A 12284-nucleotide genomic window follows, 5' to 3' on the forward strand; every position below is an offset into this window, starting at 1 on the left:
GTAAGGAATTGTTTTAACTTTTAGATTCTCTGTATTTTACTACTAGTTAATAGTAATAATTGCAGAGTTATATAACACCAACCACAAGAACATCACAGGAGTCAGGCCACAATACTGTTGGGGGTCCCGGGTTGATCGGCCCTTCTACCAGCAGTGCGCTGGTGGTGACTGAGCTCTTTTGCCGCAGTAGTCTACAAATACAAGGAGGAAAAGGAGATGAGGAAAAGCGGTCGAACCAAGAGATTCTAACGAATTAGCCATCAAGGGTCGCAATGCTCAGGAGATAAATGAGAGAACTGATCTGATGGATGGAGGTAAGAAAAAAATTAAAACAAATGATCCTGCAAATCCAGGGCCCCACACCTAGTAAATTATGCCGTTCTGTTTACAGGGGAACAAAGGGGAGAAAAAAGTAATTACTGCATAGCGAAAACCATTGAGAAAACATTGGAGAAAACGATGCACATTTGCATGCAGAAAGCAGTCTTGGGATTTTTGGAAACACTGATAAATGAAGGCGCCGGGTGGGAGAAGGAAATCGAGATAACCGATGGGCAGGGAAAAAGAGGCAATTAGATCTCGGCTGTCTGCGTGATTAATAAGTCACCCAGGTAGAATCAATAATGCCTAGTGTTGTCAATAAAATAGTATATTAAAATAAAAAACACATTACTTCCTCAAAAATTTCTCAACCTCAAATCCCACCTCCCTCAACACCCTCCCTTCAACCCCCTGCGCCGAATTAGCTAACCGCCGCACAACTAGAGTTCGAGCTTCCTCAAAATTTTCAACCGAGTTGCTGCCGATTTTGTCTAGCTCTTCTTTATCGCAGTCTCGTATTAATACGGTGACATCAGGACCAGCGCACCCGCGCCAAAGCGAGGCCATCCATTGCCAATGGTCGGTGGGAGTGTAAAAGTCGTTGATGGGCGTGGAACATGCGTGAAGATCAGCCGTCGTTAGCTGGTAGCCGGGTACAAGGGCAATGTGGAACGGTGATTCCGATTCTGCAGGCATCGCGGTTGCCGGTACGGACACGGATGTGGGTGTGGGCGCCGGTGTTGGCGCAGAGGGAGGGGAAAATCCATCTGGAGAGCCAATGCGGAGTTGGGCTGTTTTTGGGACGATGGATTGAGGGGATATGCCAGAGGCTGGCTCATCCAGCCCAGTCGGCATTGACGAAGACTCTGGCGTCCCGTTGATAAAAGACACAATTTCCTTGGATATTGTGTGCCAGGCGGATATTGTTTCGAGATATTGGACTGTTGGATCCCGGGAATCTCCTGACTTGTCACTGTTGAATTGTTGCGTGGTTGCTTCTGGCCCTTTAAAAATTCGGGCAACGTTCTTGCCATCCTTCAATAAGGTAGTTTCCAGATGCTGGATCATCTGCTGGACAGATTCTTGCGCTTGTCCTTCGACTGCCACTAAAGCTCCCCGTCTGATCGAGCTGCCCTTGGAAACGCACGACCTCACCGGAGGAGAAATTCGTGCGAGAACCTTGATCTTGCTGAGATACGATATGTTCATCACCTTGGCCTCAACATTGGTTTGGTTTTGCTGCGAAAGAGACATTGTCTGAAGCGGTGGCAACGTCAGACTATGGTCGAGAGGTGGTTGCTGAGTTGAACCATGCCGGTAAGGTCGACCAGGTGGAGTAACTCCTGATGAATAAGGAGCTCTGGGATACAAACTATCGGGCCGTGGAAGGGATGTTCTTCGAGGTGAATAAGGGTACTCGGGACTCATATCACGCACCACGGGAACATATATACCATTCCCATTGAAACGACGTCGTTTGAAGTCAGGTGACAGTGGTATAAGCTCTTCACGTAGTTGGCTACGGACAGCCACTCGGCGATCCATACTTCTTGTTACTTGGATAGGGCTTGGGAGCCCAATATCATCCCTAGACCGTCGCTCCTGAAAATTTCGTTGCGCAGACTGAATTGGCTGACTCGAGGACGAGGTGGAAGATACCGGACTTGGGCCGGACGAGGTAAATGGTGTGTTCGGAGTAGATGGAGGATTCATGACACGCCCGCCACATCTGTTGCATACAGAAGCACCGGTTGGGTTGTTGCTAATCCCTGAGCTATTCCCGGCATTATTGCTACCATTTCTGCCGTAGCGGCGAGGTTGGTATCGATAATCCGGGTACTGCTGCTGATGCCGAGCTTTTTCTTCCTAGTCCACTATCAGAACCTGTCCCTTTGCCTTTGCATTTTACTTTATAATTGGGAAACTATCAACGAAAATAAGAATTTCGAATTTCTCACCTCAGCCAGATTCTTCCAATCTTGCTTCGACTCTACAGGAAGAGTCCTCCACTTTTCACCTATGATCTTCGATATGTCGGGGTTTGCAAGGCCAGGATTTTGGGCAACGACAGAGGCTTGGAAATGTTGGCGGAAAAGAATGAAAGCTAATGAACGGGGAATTAACATATTAACACAGTTAAACCAACATATCGAATCAAAGTGGAAGATAATGCGGAATACATGTTCCGCCCCTTCTTATGCCAAAAGAAACGTAATTTATGACAAAGAAATCAAAACCAACAGACCATTTCTCGGGCGAGGGATTTTGGGATCGGGCTGACAGAGGCAAAACTGCAGGCTGGATGATTCTTTCGATGATGTGGATTTTGAGGAGCTTGAAGATGCGGATCGCTCCTGTCTTGCAGCCTCGGATGTGATTAAGGAACAAGGTCTCTTTCGGGCAATTGGTGATATTAGGGGTGGGACCTCAGCCAATACGGAAGTTTCGGGACTTGGGATTGTGGCTCTTAAGAGAGAAGCTCCCAGGGCTCTGCTCTCCAGACCGACCGATTGGTGACAACTCTCTTCATCCGCAATTTTGGAGAATTTGTCTATCATAATTTGATGGTCCACTGGGGTGCTGGTCCGCGTCGGAAAATCACGTCCGATGGGATCATAGTATAGAGCGGGGGGTTTTGGAAGAACTCGATCCCAAGACATGAATGAGCGTTAGAGCAAGGGAAAATAAACGAGAGAAAAGAAAACGTAGAAAGAAACGAAAGGAAAGGAAAGTAAAGGGTGAAAAAGAAGATAGCGAAGGAAGAAGAAAAATAGATATCAAGATATTATCGAAGCGGTACGGAGAAGACACGATGAACGAGAGAGAATGAAAGCACATAGCTTGAGCTCTTGTACTCCGAATGGACGAATTGTTTTCTGTAAGAAATTAAGCTTGAACGTGGCGAATAGGGACGCTTCACGAGCGTCAAATCCTTTGTTGTTAGCAAAACGGACGTTTGGTTTATTCTAAGAGTCGCTCTTCTTTGTTTCTAGTTTGCGCAACCCAACAGTTGCAAACAATCGAAGTCGTTGGGCTGTAGTCTGCAAAGAACAGGCAGCGTGGTTGTCCGTACTCTCCTCCATAAACTTAAGCTATTGTTTTGGTTCCTTTGTCCCCAGGTTCACTGATGAAAGCGGAAAACTGCAGAGGTGATTTGAGCTGAGACATCCAACCAAGCCGGAGCTGCAACAATGCGATGAAGAATTGCTGATTCCAACGAAGAGAATTTACAAAGGGTCATTGGATAGACCGCATTTGACTAGTGGAGAGCGCAGGACAACAGGAAGTGAGAGTGATATTAGGGGAGAGTGGTACAAATAATGGAGCAGATGCGCGTCATTTTTCGTCGACTTTATCAACAAAGAGCATGGAGCTTCGGAAGCTCTTGAAAACATAGAGGTGGTAGGAGGATTTGTTATGTTTATGAAATTGTCTTTGCCGATTCATCACTTCTCATTTCATTCTCCAAGTGTCCAACTTCGATCTTAAATCTTAAAATGTCTGCTCTGGCGACAATGAAATTAGGCGAGCTGATTGAGAACAAAAACGATTATCCAGGTATCCCAAACCGGCCGCGATCACATCACGTAATAAGACATGCAGCGATGGATCCCGGATGATTTCCTACGCTGAGCGGGAAGGGGTTCTTGAATGAGATGGGCCCGCTTTTGCGTCGTTTGCGGATTCTGCAAAGGGTTTTCCTTAGGCGGTTGGCAACTTATCCTAGGATGCGGTTGGGACAAGGGCTCATGAGTCCGAGGGGTCTTCTTGGTAGAGCTACAGGGTATTAACAGCGTCAAATAATCCCGACTAACAGCCTTCGTGCTGTTGGCCCAAGATGCATCTCATTGCTATGGATAAATATTTAGCATAATCCTCTGAGTGCGTCCAATAACCTCGGCTCGCAGGTAGTTAATCTCAAGGGCTTAGTCTCATAATTACCTAAAGAGGATTGTTTTCCATAACTACCGAGAAAGAATTTTCCTGGCCCCGGAATAATAATTCCCTGCGAGGTTCGCATGCCTGGATAAGCTTGGCCCAAACCATGCCCTTTTTACCATAAGATTCGATCTCGGTCAATTAGCCCACTGATGTCACTGGCATGCCAGGTTAGGGATGCCAGAGTTGGTTTCAATAAGGTATATCGACCAACGTTTCCGCTCCTGTGAATGCAGAAATATATGCCGCATTTGCCGCTGACAAAAGGATCAACTTCATGTCATTTGTGATTTATTTACCTCCCCTGACTGAGAGTTAGTTGAATATGGAACTTACGCTCGGTCGAACGAACTCTTTCGCAAGTTGTACGCTTGCCCGAATAATCGCCCAAGTATCCTGGATGGTAACCGATATGGCGAGGATAGTGAACTCCTGCCGTGTCTTCTTTCGATAGCCTGGTAATTTCAATGTAATATGTAATTTACTTTCTCCTCCATCATCCAACGGCGGGTTGGATCAGGTCTGCAACCAGCGATCTAGCCCAGCTAGTGTTTGACACCCTTTGATGTTCGTCAATGTCAGTTCCAGCACCGGAGTAAGATGATGCTCCGCCATATTCCCGTGGAGACCAAAGATCTAAAGGAAAGCAACCTAAATTTAGCCCGTGACTAACGCATCCGGAATAACAATGATAAATAATGATGCGCAACGATCAAGAAGTCGAATTCGTACCTCGCAAGAAAGCCATTTGGTACACTCTTCCGTAGCGCAAATCTTGTCGTATCTTCTCATTACTATTATCACCCCACGAACCACCAGAAACAGCCAACCTCTAAGCGAATCGGTTCGAACTGGGTCTTCCGGGAGGAGAAGGGTTGGTCCTGGAAAAATGCACCAGCCACAAAGGGTAGAGCATGCTGCATAGTGTATCCTGCTTGTTGGCCCAGCGTATGAGAGCTGTTTGAAAACGCATGTCTAAAAGGAATTACGGAGCCTGACAGATAAAAGAAAGGAACTAACTGATGCTACTCTTAGCCAGTGCATGTCCCATAATCCTAGCCGCGGGAGTGGGGAAGAGGTTTGAGACAGCTTTTGATGACCAGTTGGGGATTTGAATTTGGCCCAATGAACAGCAAGAGAGTTTGTAGACCATGAGCAATTATGAATTAAATCATGAGGGAAAAAAATATTCCCACCGGATGGAATAAATGAAGCAGGAAACAAAATGGTTGTTGAGAACTGCTCTGTGAATGAGAGAGATGATCACTTTGAAAGTTAAAAAAGTCTTGATTGGGCCAGATTTTTTGTAGAAGCTCAAGATGAATGGCTTCTATTTTGTAGCTTGCTAAGAGCATTCAAACATCATGCAACATGGATGGTTGTCACTCAGTCTTGATCTAAAGAGAGGTTCCAGAAGAATTCTGCAGTTGATGTTCTTTTTGGCTAGGATGTAACTAGTTACAGTAACTTACAGTAGTGTCCAGAAAATCTGTGTACTGTAGTTAACTACTAACTTAGGGGCTCGGCATCAATAATATCTATTCTACAGAGTACTCACCCATTATATCTTTATACAGCGTACGGAGTATATATGATTTAGATAGCTAGAATTAATAGAAAATATCTACATACATCTTCTTCTTTAATATTTAATTAATTCATTCTTAGTCTTGATCACAGTCTTCAATCTCTGTGTAATTAGTCTTATAATAGCTCAGAGATTCTCTATAGAATTCAAATCAGAGTTTTATATAAATCAAATCATCTGTTCTATCTATCAATTTTGCTCAGTGGCATTGTCCTAGCAATTGCTCCGCCTACACATGATCTCTCATATGTAAAATAATGTAGCTAGCTCCTCTGATAATGAATAGAAGATTAACCATCTCACAAAATTTGAATGCTTAGCTCTGCTCTCTGGCTCATACAGCTCAGATCAATCTTCAAATCTTCATTCTTTTTTTTCATTCTGCTCTTTTCATACATTCTCTACAGTATTTACATTCCTTATACTCTTCTCTATGTTCATTTTTGATCTCTGTGTTCATGGCATGTGCTGCTAAATGCCCTGTAACATGACCTCACATGATGTCACATGCACCCCTTTGAATTCATGGGATTGAACAGCAGGCTCTGCGGCCTGTACAGCTCTGATTAATCTGATGATGGTGATAGGGGTGGTAAGGGGGGGGTAGAGGTAGAGGGTGGAAGTGGTAGAGGGGGCTGCGCAAGCAGCAAAGCGAGCGTAAGCGAGCGTTTGATGCTTGTGTTGAATGATGGAAGAATCAAGAAGAGAAGAAGTGAGACTCTTAGCGCTGAGCCCCTGGTGCACTGATGACTTCTTGAACACCGCTGTACATACATGTTGTTAGTTAGTTGGAGGTAGTTAGTTAAAGCCAGCTAAGTGAGATGCCAAGAACGACAGCCACTCACCCTAAAATAGGGCCTGGAGTAGCCTAAGATGTTAGTTAACTCCAATCTTTTAAGGTTCTCCAAATCTCTATCAACCGCTCGCTCCGCATCCCTGAAAAGTCGTGTGCTTTTGCTGCTGGTTTATTTACCTATGTACGGAGTACACTAGTTACTACTGCTAGAACTCAACAGGTCAATTGAGACTGATACCAGAATGTGATCAGGTGGGATGCCTATATTATGGTATAATTGAAAGGAGGGATAAAAGTAATCGTCGGTCTCTGGCAAGACTAGAGGAAAAAAGCAATGTCCTTCATGGTCTCTTAGAGATGTCCTGTAAAATTAGTACAGAAACGAGTTGCACTTGTCTTAGAGAGAAAGTAGATATTTATATATTTTATTGTCTCAATAATAGCTCGCGTCGCGACTAAATTAAGGAGAGCTATGCTATACAGTTTTCTAGAGGCTCGGTTGATATCATGTGCTTACTAGCCCAAAACGACTAATCTTGGCGGATAGGGCTGCTTATATAATTTGACCATCCCATTGCGGTTAAGCGTCGCTTAGTCAACCTCCCACAGTCAGCAAATTCGCTACAACCAGCAAAACCCACCACAAAAGATTTGGTATCCAGAACGCTCGACGACGACGACCTCAACCTTCCGACCGACCGACAAATTTGCGCCTCCCGTCTTGACCGCGGAACCTTCGTCAAGATGAAGCTCAACATATCCTACCCAGCCAATGGGTCCCAGAAACTGATCGAGATTGACGATGAACGCAAACTCCGGCCGTTCATGGAGAAGCGCATGGGAGCCGAAGTCAGCAATTCCCTCTACCTCCGCATCCTCTTCCCTTACGGCGTTCCTACAGGCGGAATGTCATCCGGGGGTTGGGGGGATTTTATTTTGAATTGGGCTCTTGTGCTGATTCTTTTTGTGATGGTGTTTTATAGATTCCCGGCGATTCTCTGGGGGATGAATTCAAAGGATATTTGTTCAGAATCACTGGTGGAAATGACAAGCAAGGTACGGGCGGAAACGAAATACACTCTGGGGGGAAGAAGATTTTGGAATTTATATATATATATATATCGGAATTGGTTTGCTAACTTGTGTTGAGCTGAATAGGTTTCCCCATGAAGCAGGGTGGTACGTTTTGATTCGACCTAGAACGGGATAACTGGAGCCCAGGGGATGAAAAGTTGGAAACTGATAACATATTTTTCGCTGCAGTTTTGGTCCCAACCCGTGTTAGACTGCTCCTCAGCGATGGACACAGGTAATATTCCCAAGCCATATTTGAGATTTCAAGGAGCTTCAGTATACTAATCTGAATAAACAGCTGCTACCGCCCCCGCCGAACGGGAGAGAGAAAACGCAAGAGTGTTCGCGGAGGTATATAATTATCCATTCCCTGCTCCCTGTGAGAACAACGAAAATAAAAATCTAACGCGTCAAATGCACGACTTCCAGCCATTACCAATTTCGACCTCAGTGTTCTGGCCCTCAGCATCGTCAAGCAGGGCGAAGGCGAACTACCCGGCCTCACAGATGTCGTCAACCCCAAACGACTTGGCCCCAAGCGTGCCACCAAGATCCGCAGCTTCTTCGGTCTCGACAAGAAGGATGATGTAAGAAAATTCGTCATCCGCCGCACCGTTACCGGCAAGAACGGAAAGGAATACACCAAGGCCCCCAAGATTCAACGTCTCGTCACCCCTCAGCGCCTCCAACGCAAGCGCCAGCGGATCGCCCTCAAGCGCCGCCGGGCTGAGGCTGCCAAGGAACAAGCGTAAGCTGGACACCCTATCCTGCACTCTGGTTTCTAGCGCACCGCGGCTAGATGGAGGTGATGAAAATGAACTCTCGTGTGAAAATATACTAATATATTATATTTTCCTGGTAATCTAGTAACGACTACGCCAAGCTTCTGGCTGCCCGTGTTCAGGAGGAGAAGGCCAAGCGTGTGGAACTCCGAAAGCGAAGAGCGTCGTCGATGCGGAAGTAATGGTAGCTCGGGGGTCAAGGAGAGAAGGTGTCTTGACGGGTCTTCCAAGCGGAGACAGGGGAGGTTGAAGTGGGCGTGGGAGTCGTTTTTCCATGTGTTTGAACTCGATAGACGAAAACCAAGTACTCGAGGGATGATGCTTGATGATGAGATGGCGTGGTGGGATTGGGCAAATCAATCAATACACAAATGGGAATTGTTCTGTTTTTTTTTTTCTCCTTTTTCTCTTTTTTCTTCTACTAAGGAAAGCATGTTATAGTATTTTCACTTTTTCTTCCTTTCCTCTGGTCCCCATTGGTGCAAAAGGGACGTCACAAAAAATCCAAAACTTCTTTTTAGGTTTCCGCCAAATCCTTCTATTGACAACTAGATACTTCGATTCGTACGTCGACATCCTGGAAAGCGCCCGTTCCACATATGCATACCGCATCTTCGTTGTGGCACGCTTGAACACATCTAACCGAATTGCACGGTGTTACACTGTTTACAGCTCCCTTTCCTACCAACGCGAGGCAGAGCTTACGGAGCCAAAATCAATCCGGAAATTTCAACTATTGGAAGCGAAAGAAAAGGAGATCACTGTTACTACATAAAACTACACTATACGGCCATCATTGCCAATGTACTTTTTTAAGGCGTCCGCCTTTTCGCGATTTTACCAGATGTCAAATCTCGATAGAGTGGGTAGCAGGAATCCAGTGTCAGAGACTCGTGAACTTTCTGGGAACGCTCATATTCTGGCTGGGAGATACCTAGGCATTCTGGCCCTGGCTAGTGCAAGACATCCGGGTGTGGTATCATGAGTAGGAGTTTCGAACTTGGCAACAAAGACAAGTTAGATGTAGGAGTAGAAATAGAGAGAAATGAAGTCAATATATGACGAAAATCAGTGTCGAAAGCATTTTTTTGATGAAATCATTAAAATATATTAATGTTGTGTGGAGGGATGATTTGCTATCCGGTTGTGAAGAGGTTGTTGTTAGATGAAGCTTGTTCTTCATCAAGCTCTTGCTTTCTGATCTCTATGATCTAGGTTGCCCGCGCAACTCATTCTAGTAATATATAAATCATATTATGGCCCAACTAATCCGTTACCATGGTCTGTAAACGGCTTTTCCGCTGATTCCATAGGTTCCGTAAGCTTGCATCTTTCGGAAAAGCCTCAGAGCTCAAAAGGCGCCGGTTCGCTACTTCGTGACTTGAGTTATTCGTATTCATTCCTTTTCCCATAGTCCATTTTAATTGAGATATTGTGGTCATGTCCTTTTTTGTGGGGCAGTATAATTGCTATGATATATCGTACGGGCGTCCTTGAGGCATCAAAGGGGAACCAATGGACTTCATGAGATGCTGTGGGTATTCGTGGTTGTTGGGTGGGAAGGGGTGGACGGCTGAAATATGGAACAGAAAGACAGGATGTCCGCCACCACTCGTAGGCCCAGCGGGAAATGAAGAAACAAAAACAAGAAAAGTGCGTATAACATAAAAAACGCCTGCTTATGTTGTTCTGTGAGCGCTGATCTGGCTGCTGTTGTGGCTGATGCCGTAATTATCAACATAACTCAGGTGGGCATATATTAACAGTGGGAAGTATTACTGGAAAAATAAATAAAAAGAAGCAATAGATAACACCAACATGACAAAAGTAAACCCTCAAAAAGAATGACCAACCAAACCAACCAAAAGCCATGGGAAAGGGGTGCTATGACACTGCATGCGAAAACAAAAAGCTAACAGACTCGCCGTTGTGCGTTCTCCGGCATGCCTCAGCAAGCGTCGGGCTAATATCGATGGTCTCCAAGCGATCGCACTGTTCCTTCTTCTCCTGATGCGGAACAGTGTTAGTAACCACAATACGCGTCAGTTGGCTGTTATTGAGGGTCTCGATCGCCTTGCCGCTTAGGATGCCGTGTGTGACAATTGCAACGACTTCCTTGGCACCATGCTCCATTATCGTGCTGGCTGCTTTCACAAGCGTGCCGCAGGTATCAGCCATGTCATCGACGATGATGGCGATTTTATCCTTGACGTTGCCGACTAGGACCATGCGTGAGACCTCGTTGGGCCTTGCGCGCTCCTTGTGGATGAGCGCGAATTGGAGATCGAGACGGTCAGCGATGGCAGTGGCGCGCTTTGCACCGCCGGCATCAGGAGAGACGATTACGCAGTTGGCAACGTTGAGATTCTGTCGGATCCATCGTAGCATACTTGGCTCTGCATAGAGGTTGTCTACAGGCACGTTGAAAAAACCTTGAATCTGACTTGCGTGGAGGTCCATGGTGATGACGTGGTTGCAGCCTGCTGTCTGTAGCATGTTTGCCATAAGCTTTGCAGTGATTGGTGCACGGCTCTTGTCTTTCTTATCCTGGCGGGCGTAGGGGAAATTGGGGATTACGGCTGTGATTCGTCTCGCAGAGGCAGTTTTGCAGGCATTAATCATGATGAGGAGTTCCATGAGTCCGTCATTGATATCATTTGGACGGGTGGATTGTAGAATGAACACTATCATAAGGTCAGTATCTACTAGTTCACTAGCTATTTGCTTTCCATGGCATTGCAAATAACCCGCAAAATGGGCGGATAGTATTGCGTCTCATGAGAGGCACTATTCTGGGAAGTACGTCTTCCAACGGAGTGGGAAAGGTACACCCCCCGAAGTCTGGAAAAGGGATAAATACCGTCTTCATCTCTCACACTCTCCCCAATCGTCACGCTAGTCTCCTGATTGGAATATTGTAGGACCATAACCCTGGTCAATTCAATACCAAGTCTGCCGGCAGGCACTCAAGCAGCGGATATGAGGGTAGCAAGCCCCTCACAGAGCCGCATCGAATAATCAGTCAGTAAAAGATATTCCATTTGCAAGAGGAGTTAAAGCAAAAAATAGACCATTCCGCAAACTTAAATACCAAAAGTAAGATCAGTGACTGGGCATCTCTCAGCGCAGCTCCGACGGACTGGGAGTAAGGGATAGAACGTCCTAGTCCATATACACATACTGTCACCAAGTTCGCTTCACGCAGGGGCAACATATAAGCAAGAAAAAAGAAAGGCGATCAATCAATAAAACATAAGCCTCAAGAAATTTTAAGTGAGTATAAAACAAATGCGATAGAAATAAAATATCAGAGGCAGCGGCGGGGGGTTATATTCTCCGATACTTCACTAAAACGAAAAAAGAAAAGAAAGTACACAGATGGATAGCGAAAATGAACAGACATACCTATCCGCAACGAGCTGAGCAAGCTCAGGATGGCTATTGCCCGTCAAGAGCTTGATAGAATTCGTCGCCATTTTGTGAGTAGCTATAGTAAGTAGGCTCGGTCTCTCACACTTTGCCGCAGACTTGAAAGGGAAATCTGAAAAAAAAGTTCAAGGAACAAGTATGGCCTTTGCCCCTATGTGTGATATCAGAACCAGAGGGCCTCTGCACGAGAGAGAAGAGTTCCAGGGAGAGGTCGAAACATATATAGCTAGGTTTGTGGTGGTTGAAGGCCGTTTGATGCCGCCTATCTTTTTTTTCCCGCCGAGTTCACGGGAAAACTCTATTTCTGCTGCTGCCGGGTCTTGGCGTGATACCGACTAGCAAGCGCCCGATTCGG

At 45.7% G+C, this 12284-nt stretch overlaps 4 protein-coding genes across 4 annotated transcripts; 1 reads left to right on the plus strand and 3 right to left on the minus strand.

Moving 5' to 3' along the window:
* Positions 1-669: 669 nt before the first annotated feature.
* On the minus strand, positions 670-2981 carry BDCG_08196 (HMG box transcriptional regulator; the record flags this gene model as incomplete). Its single annotated transcript, XM_045423967.1, has 3 exons — positions 670-2187; positions 2280-2425; positions 2567-2981. 3 exons carry the CDS (start codon positions 2979-2981, stop codon positions 670-672), a joined length of 2079 nt encoding a protein of 692 aa, XP_045272792.1.
* Positions 2982-4776: 1795 nt separating this feature from the next.
* Positions 4777-5413, minus strand: BDCG_08197 (uncharacterized protein; the record flags this gene model as incomplete). The annotated part of the gene is made up of 3 exons (XM_045423968.1): positions 4777-4896; positions 4993-5141; positions 5281-5413. 3 exons carry the CDS (start codon positions 5411-5413, stop codon positions 4777-4779), a joined length of 402 nt encoding a protein of 133 aa, XP_045272793.1.
* Positions 5414-7257: 1844 nt separating this feature from the next.
* On the plus strand, positions 7258-9802 carry BDCG_08198 (40S ribosomal protein S6). The gene is made up of 7 exons (XM_045423969.1): positions 7258-7493; positions 7628-7700; positions 7803-7823; positions 7908-7953; positions 8017-8069; positions 8148-8466; positions 8586-9802. Exons 1-7 carry the CDS (start codon positions 7389-7391, stop codon positions 8680-8682), a joined length of 714 nt encoding a protein of 237 aa, XP_045272794.1. The 5' UTR covers positions 7258-7388; the 3' UTR covers positions 8683-9802.
* Positions 9071-12261, minus strand: BDCG_08199 (ribose-phosphate pyrophosphokinase 3). The gene is made up of 3 exons (XM_045423970.1): positions 11906-12261; positions 11361-11452; positions 9071-11184 (listed from the first exon to the last, which is right to left on the minus strand). Exons 1-3 carry the CDS (start codon positions 11974-11976, stop codon positions 10385-10387), a joined length of 963 nt encoding a protein of 320 aa, XP_045272795.1. The 5' UTR covers positions 11977-12261; the 3' UTR covers positions 9071-10384.
* Between the last annotated feature and the right edge of the window lie 23 nt (positions 12262-12284).

The sequence above is a fragment of the Blastomyces dermatitidis genome (assembly GCF_000003525.1).
Source record: "Blastomyces dermatitidis ER-3 genomic scaffold supercont1.10, whole genome shotgun sequence".
NCBI lineage: Eukaryota > Fungi > Ascomycota > Eurotiomycetes > Onygenales > Ajellomycetaceae > Blastomyces > Blastomyces dermatitidis.

Coding starts and splice junctions, on each gene's coding strand:
- BDCG_08198 (XM_045423969.1), top strand. CDS start 7,389: ATGAAGCTCAACATATCCTACCCAGCCAATGGGTCCCAGAAACTGATC. Junction 7,954..8,016: donor CTCCTCAGCGATGGACACAG/GTAATATTCCCA, acceptor CTGAATAAACAG/CTGCTACCGCCCCCGCCGAA. Junction 8,070..8,147: donor ACGCAAGAGTGTTCGCGGAG/GTATATAATTAT, acceptor CACGACTTCCAG/CCATTACCAATTTCGACCTC.
- BDCG_08199 (XM_045423970.1), bottom strand. CDS start 11,976: ATGGCGACGAATTCTATCAAGCTCTTGACGGGCAATAGCCATCCTGAG. Junction 11,453..11,905: donor GCTCAGCTCGTTGCGGATAG/GTATGTCTGTTC, acceptor GCCTGCCGGCAG/ACTTGGTATTGAATTGACCA. Junction 11,185..11,360: donor GAGTGTGAGAGATGAAGACG/GTATTTATCCCT, acceptor ACCTTATGATAG/TGTTCATTCTACAATCCACC.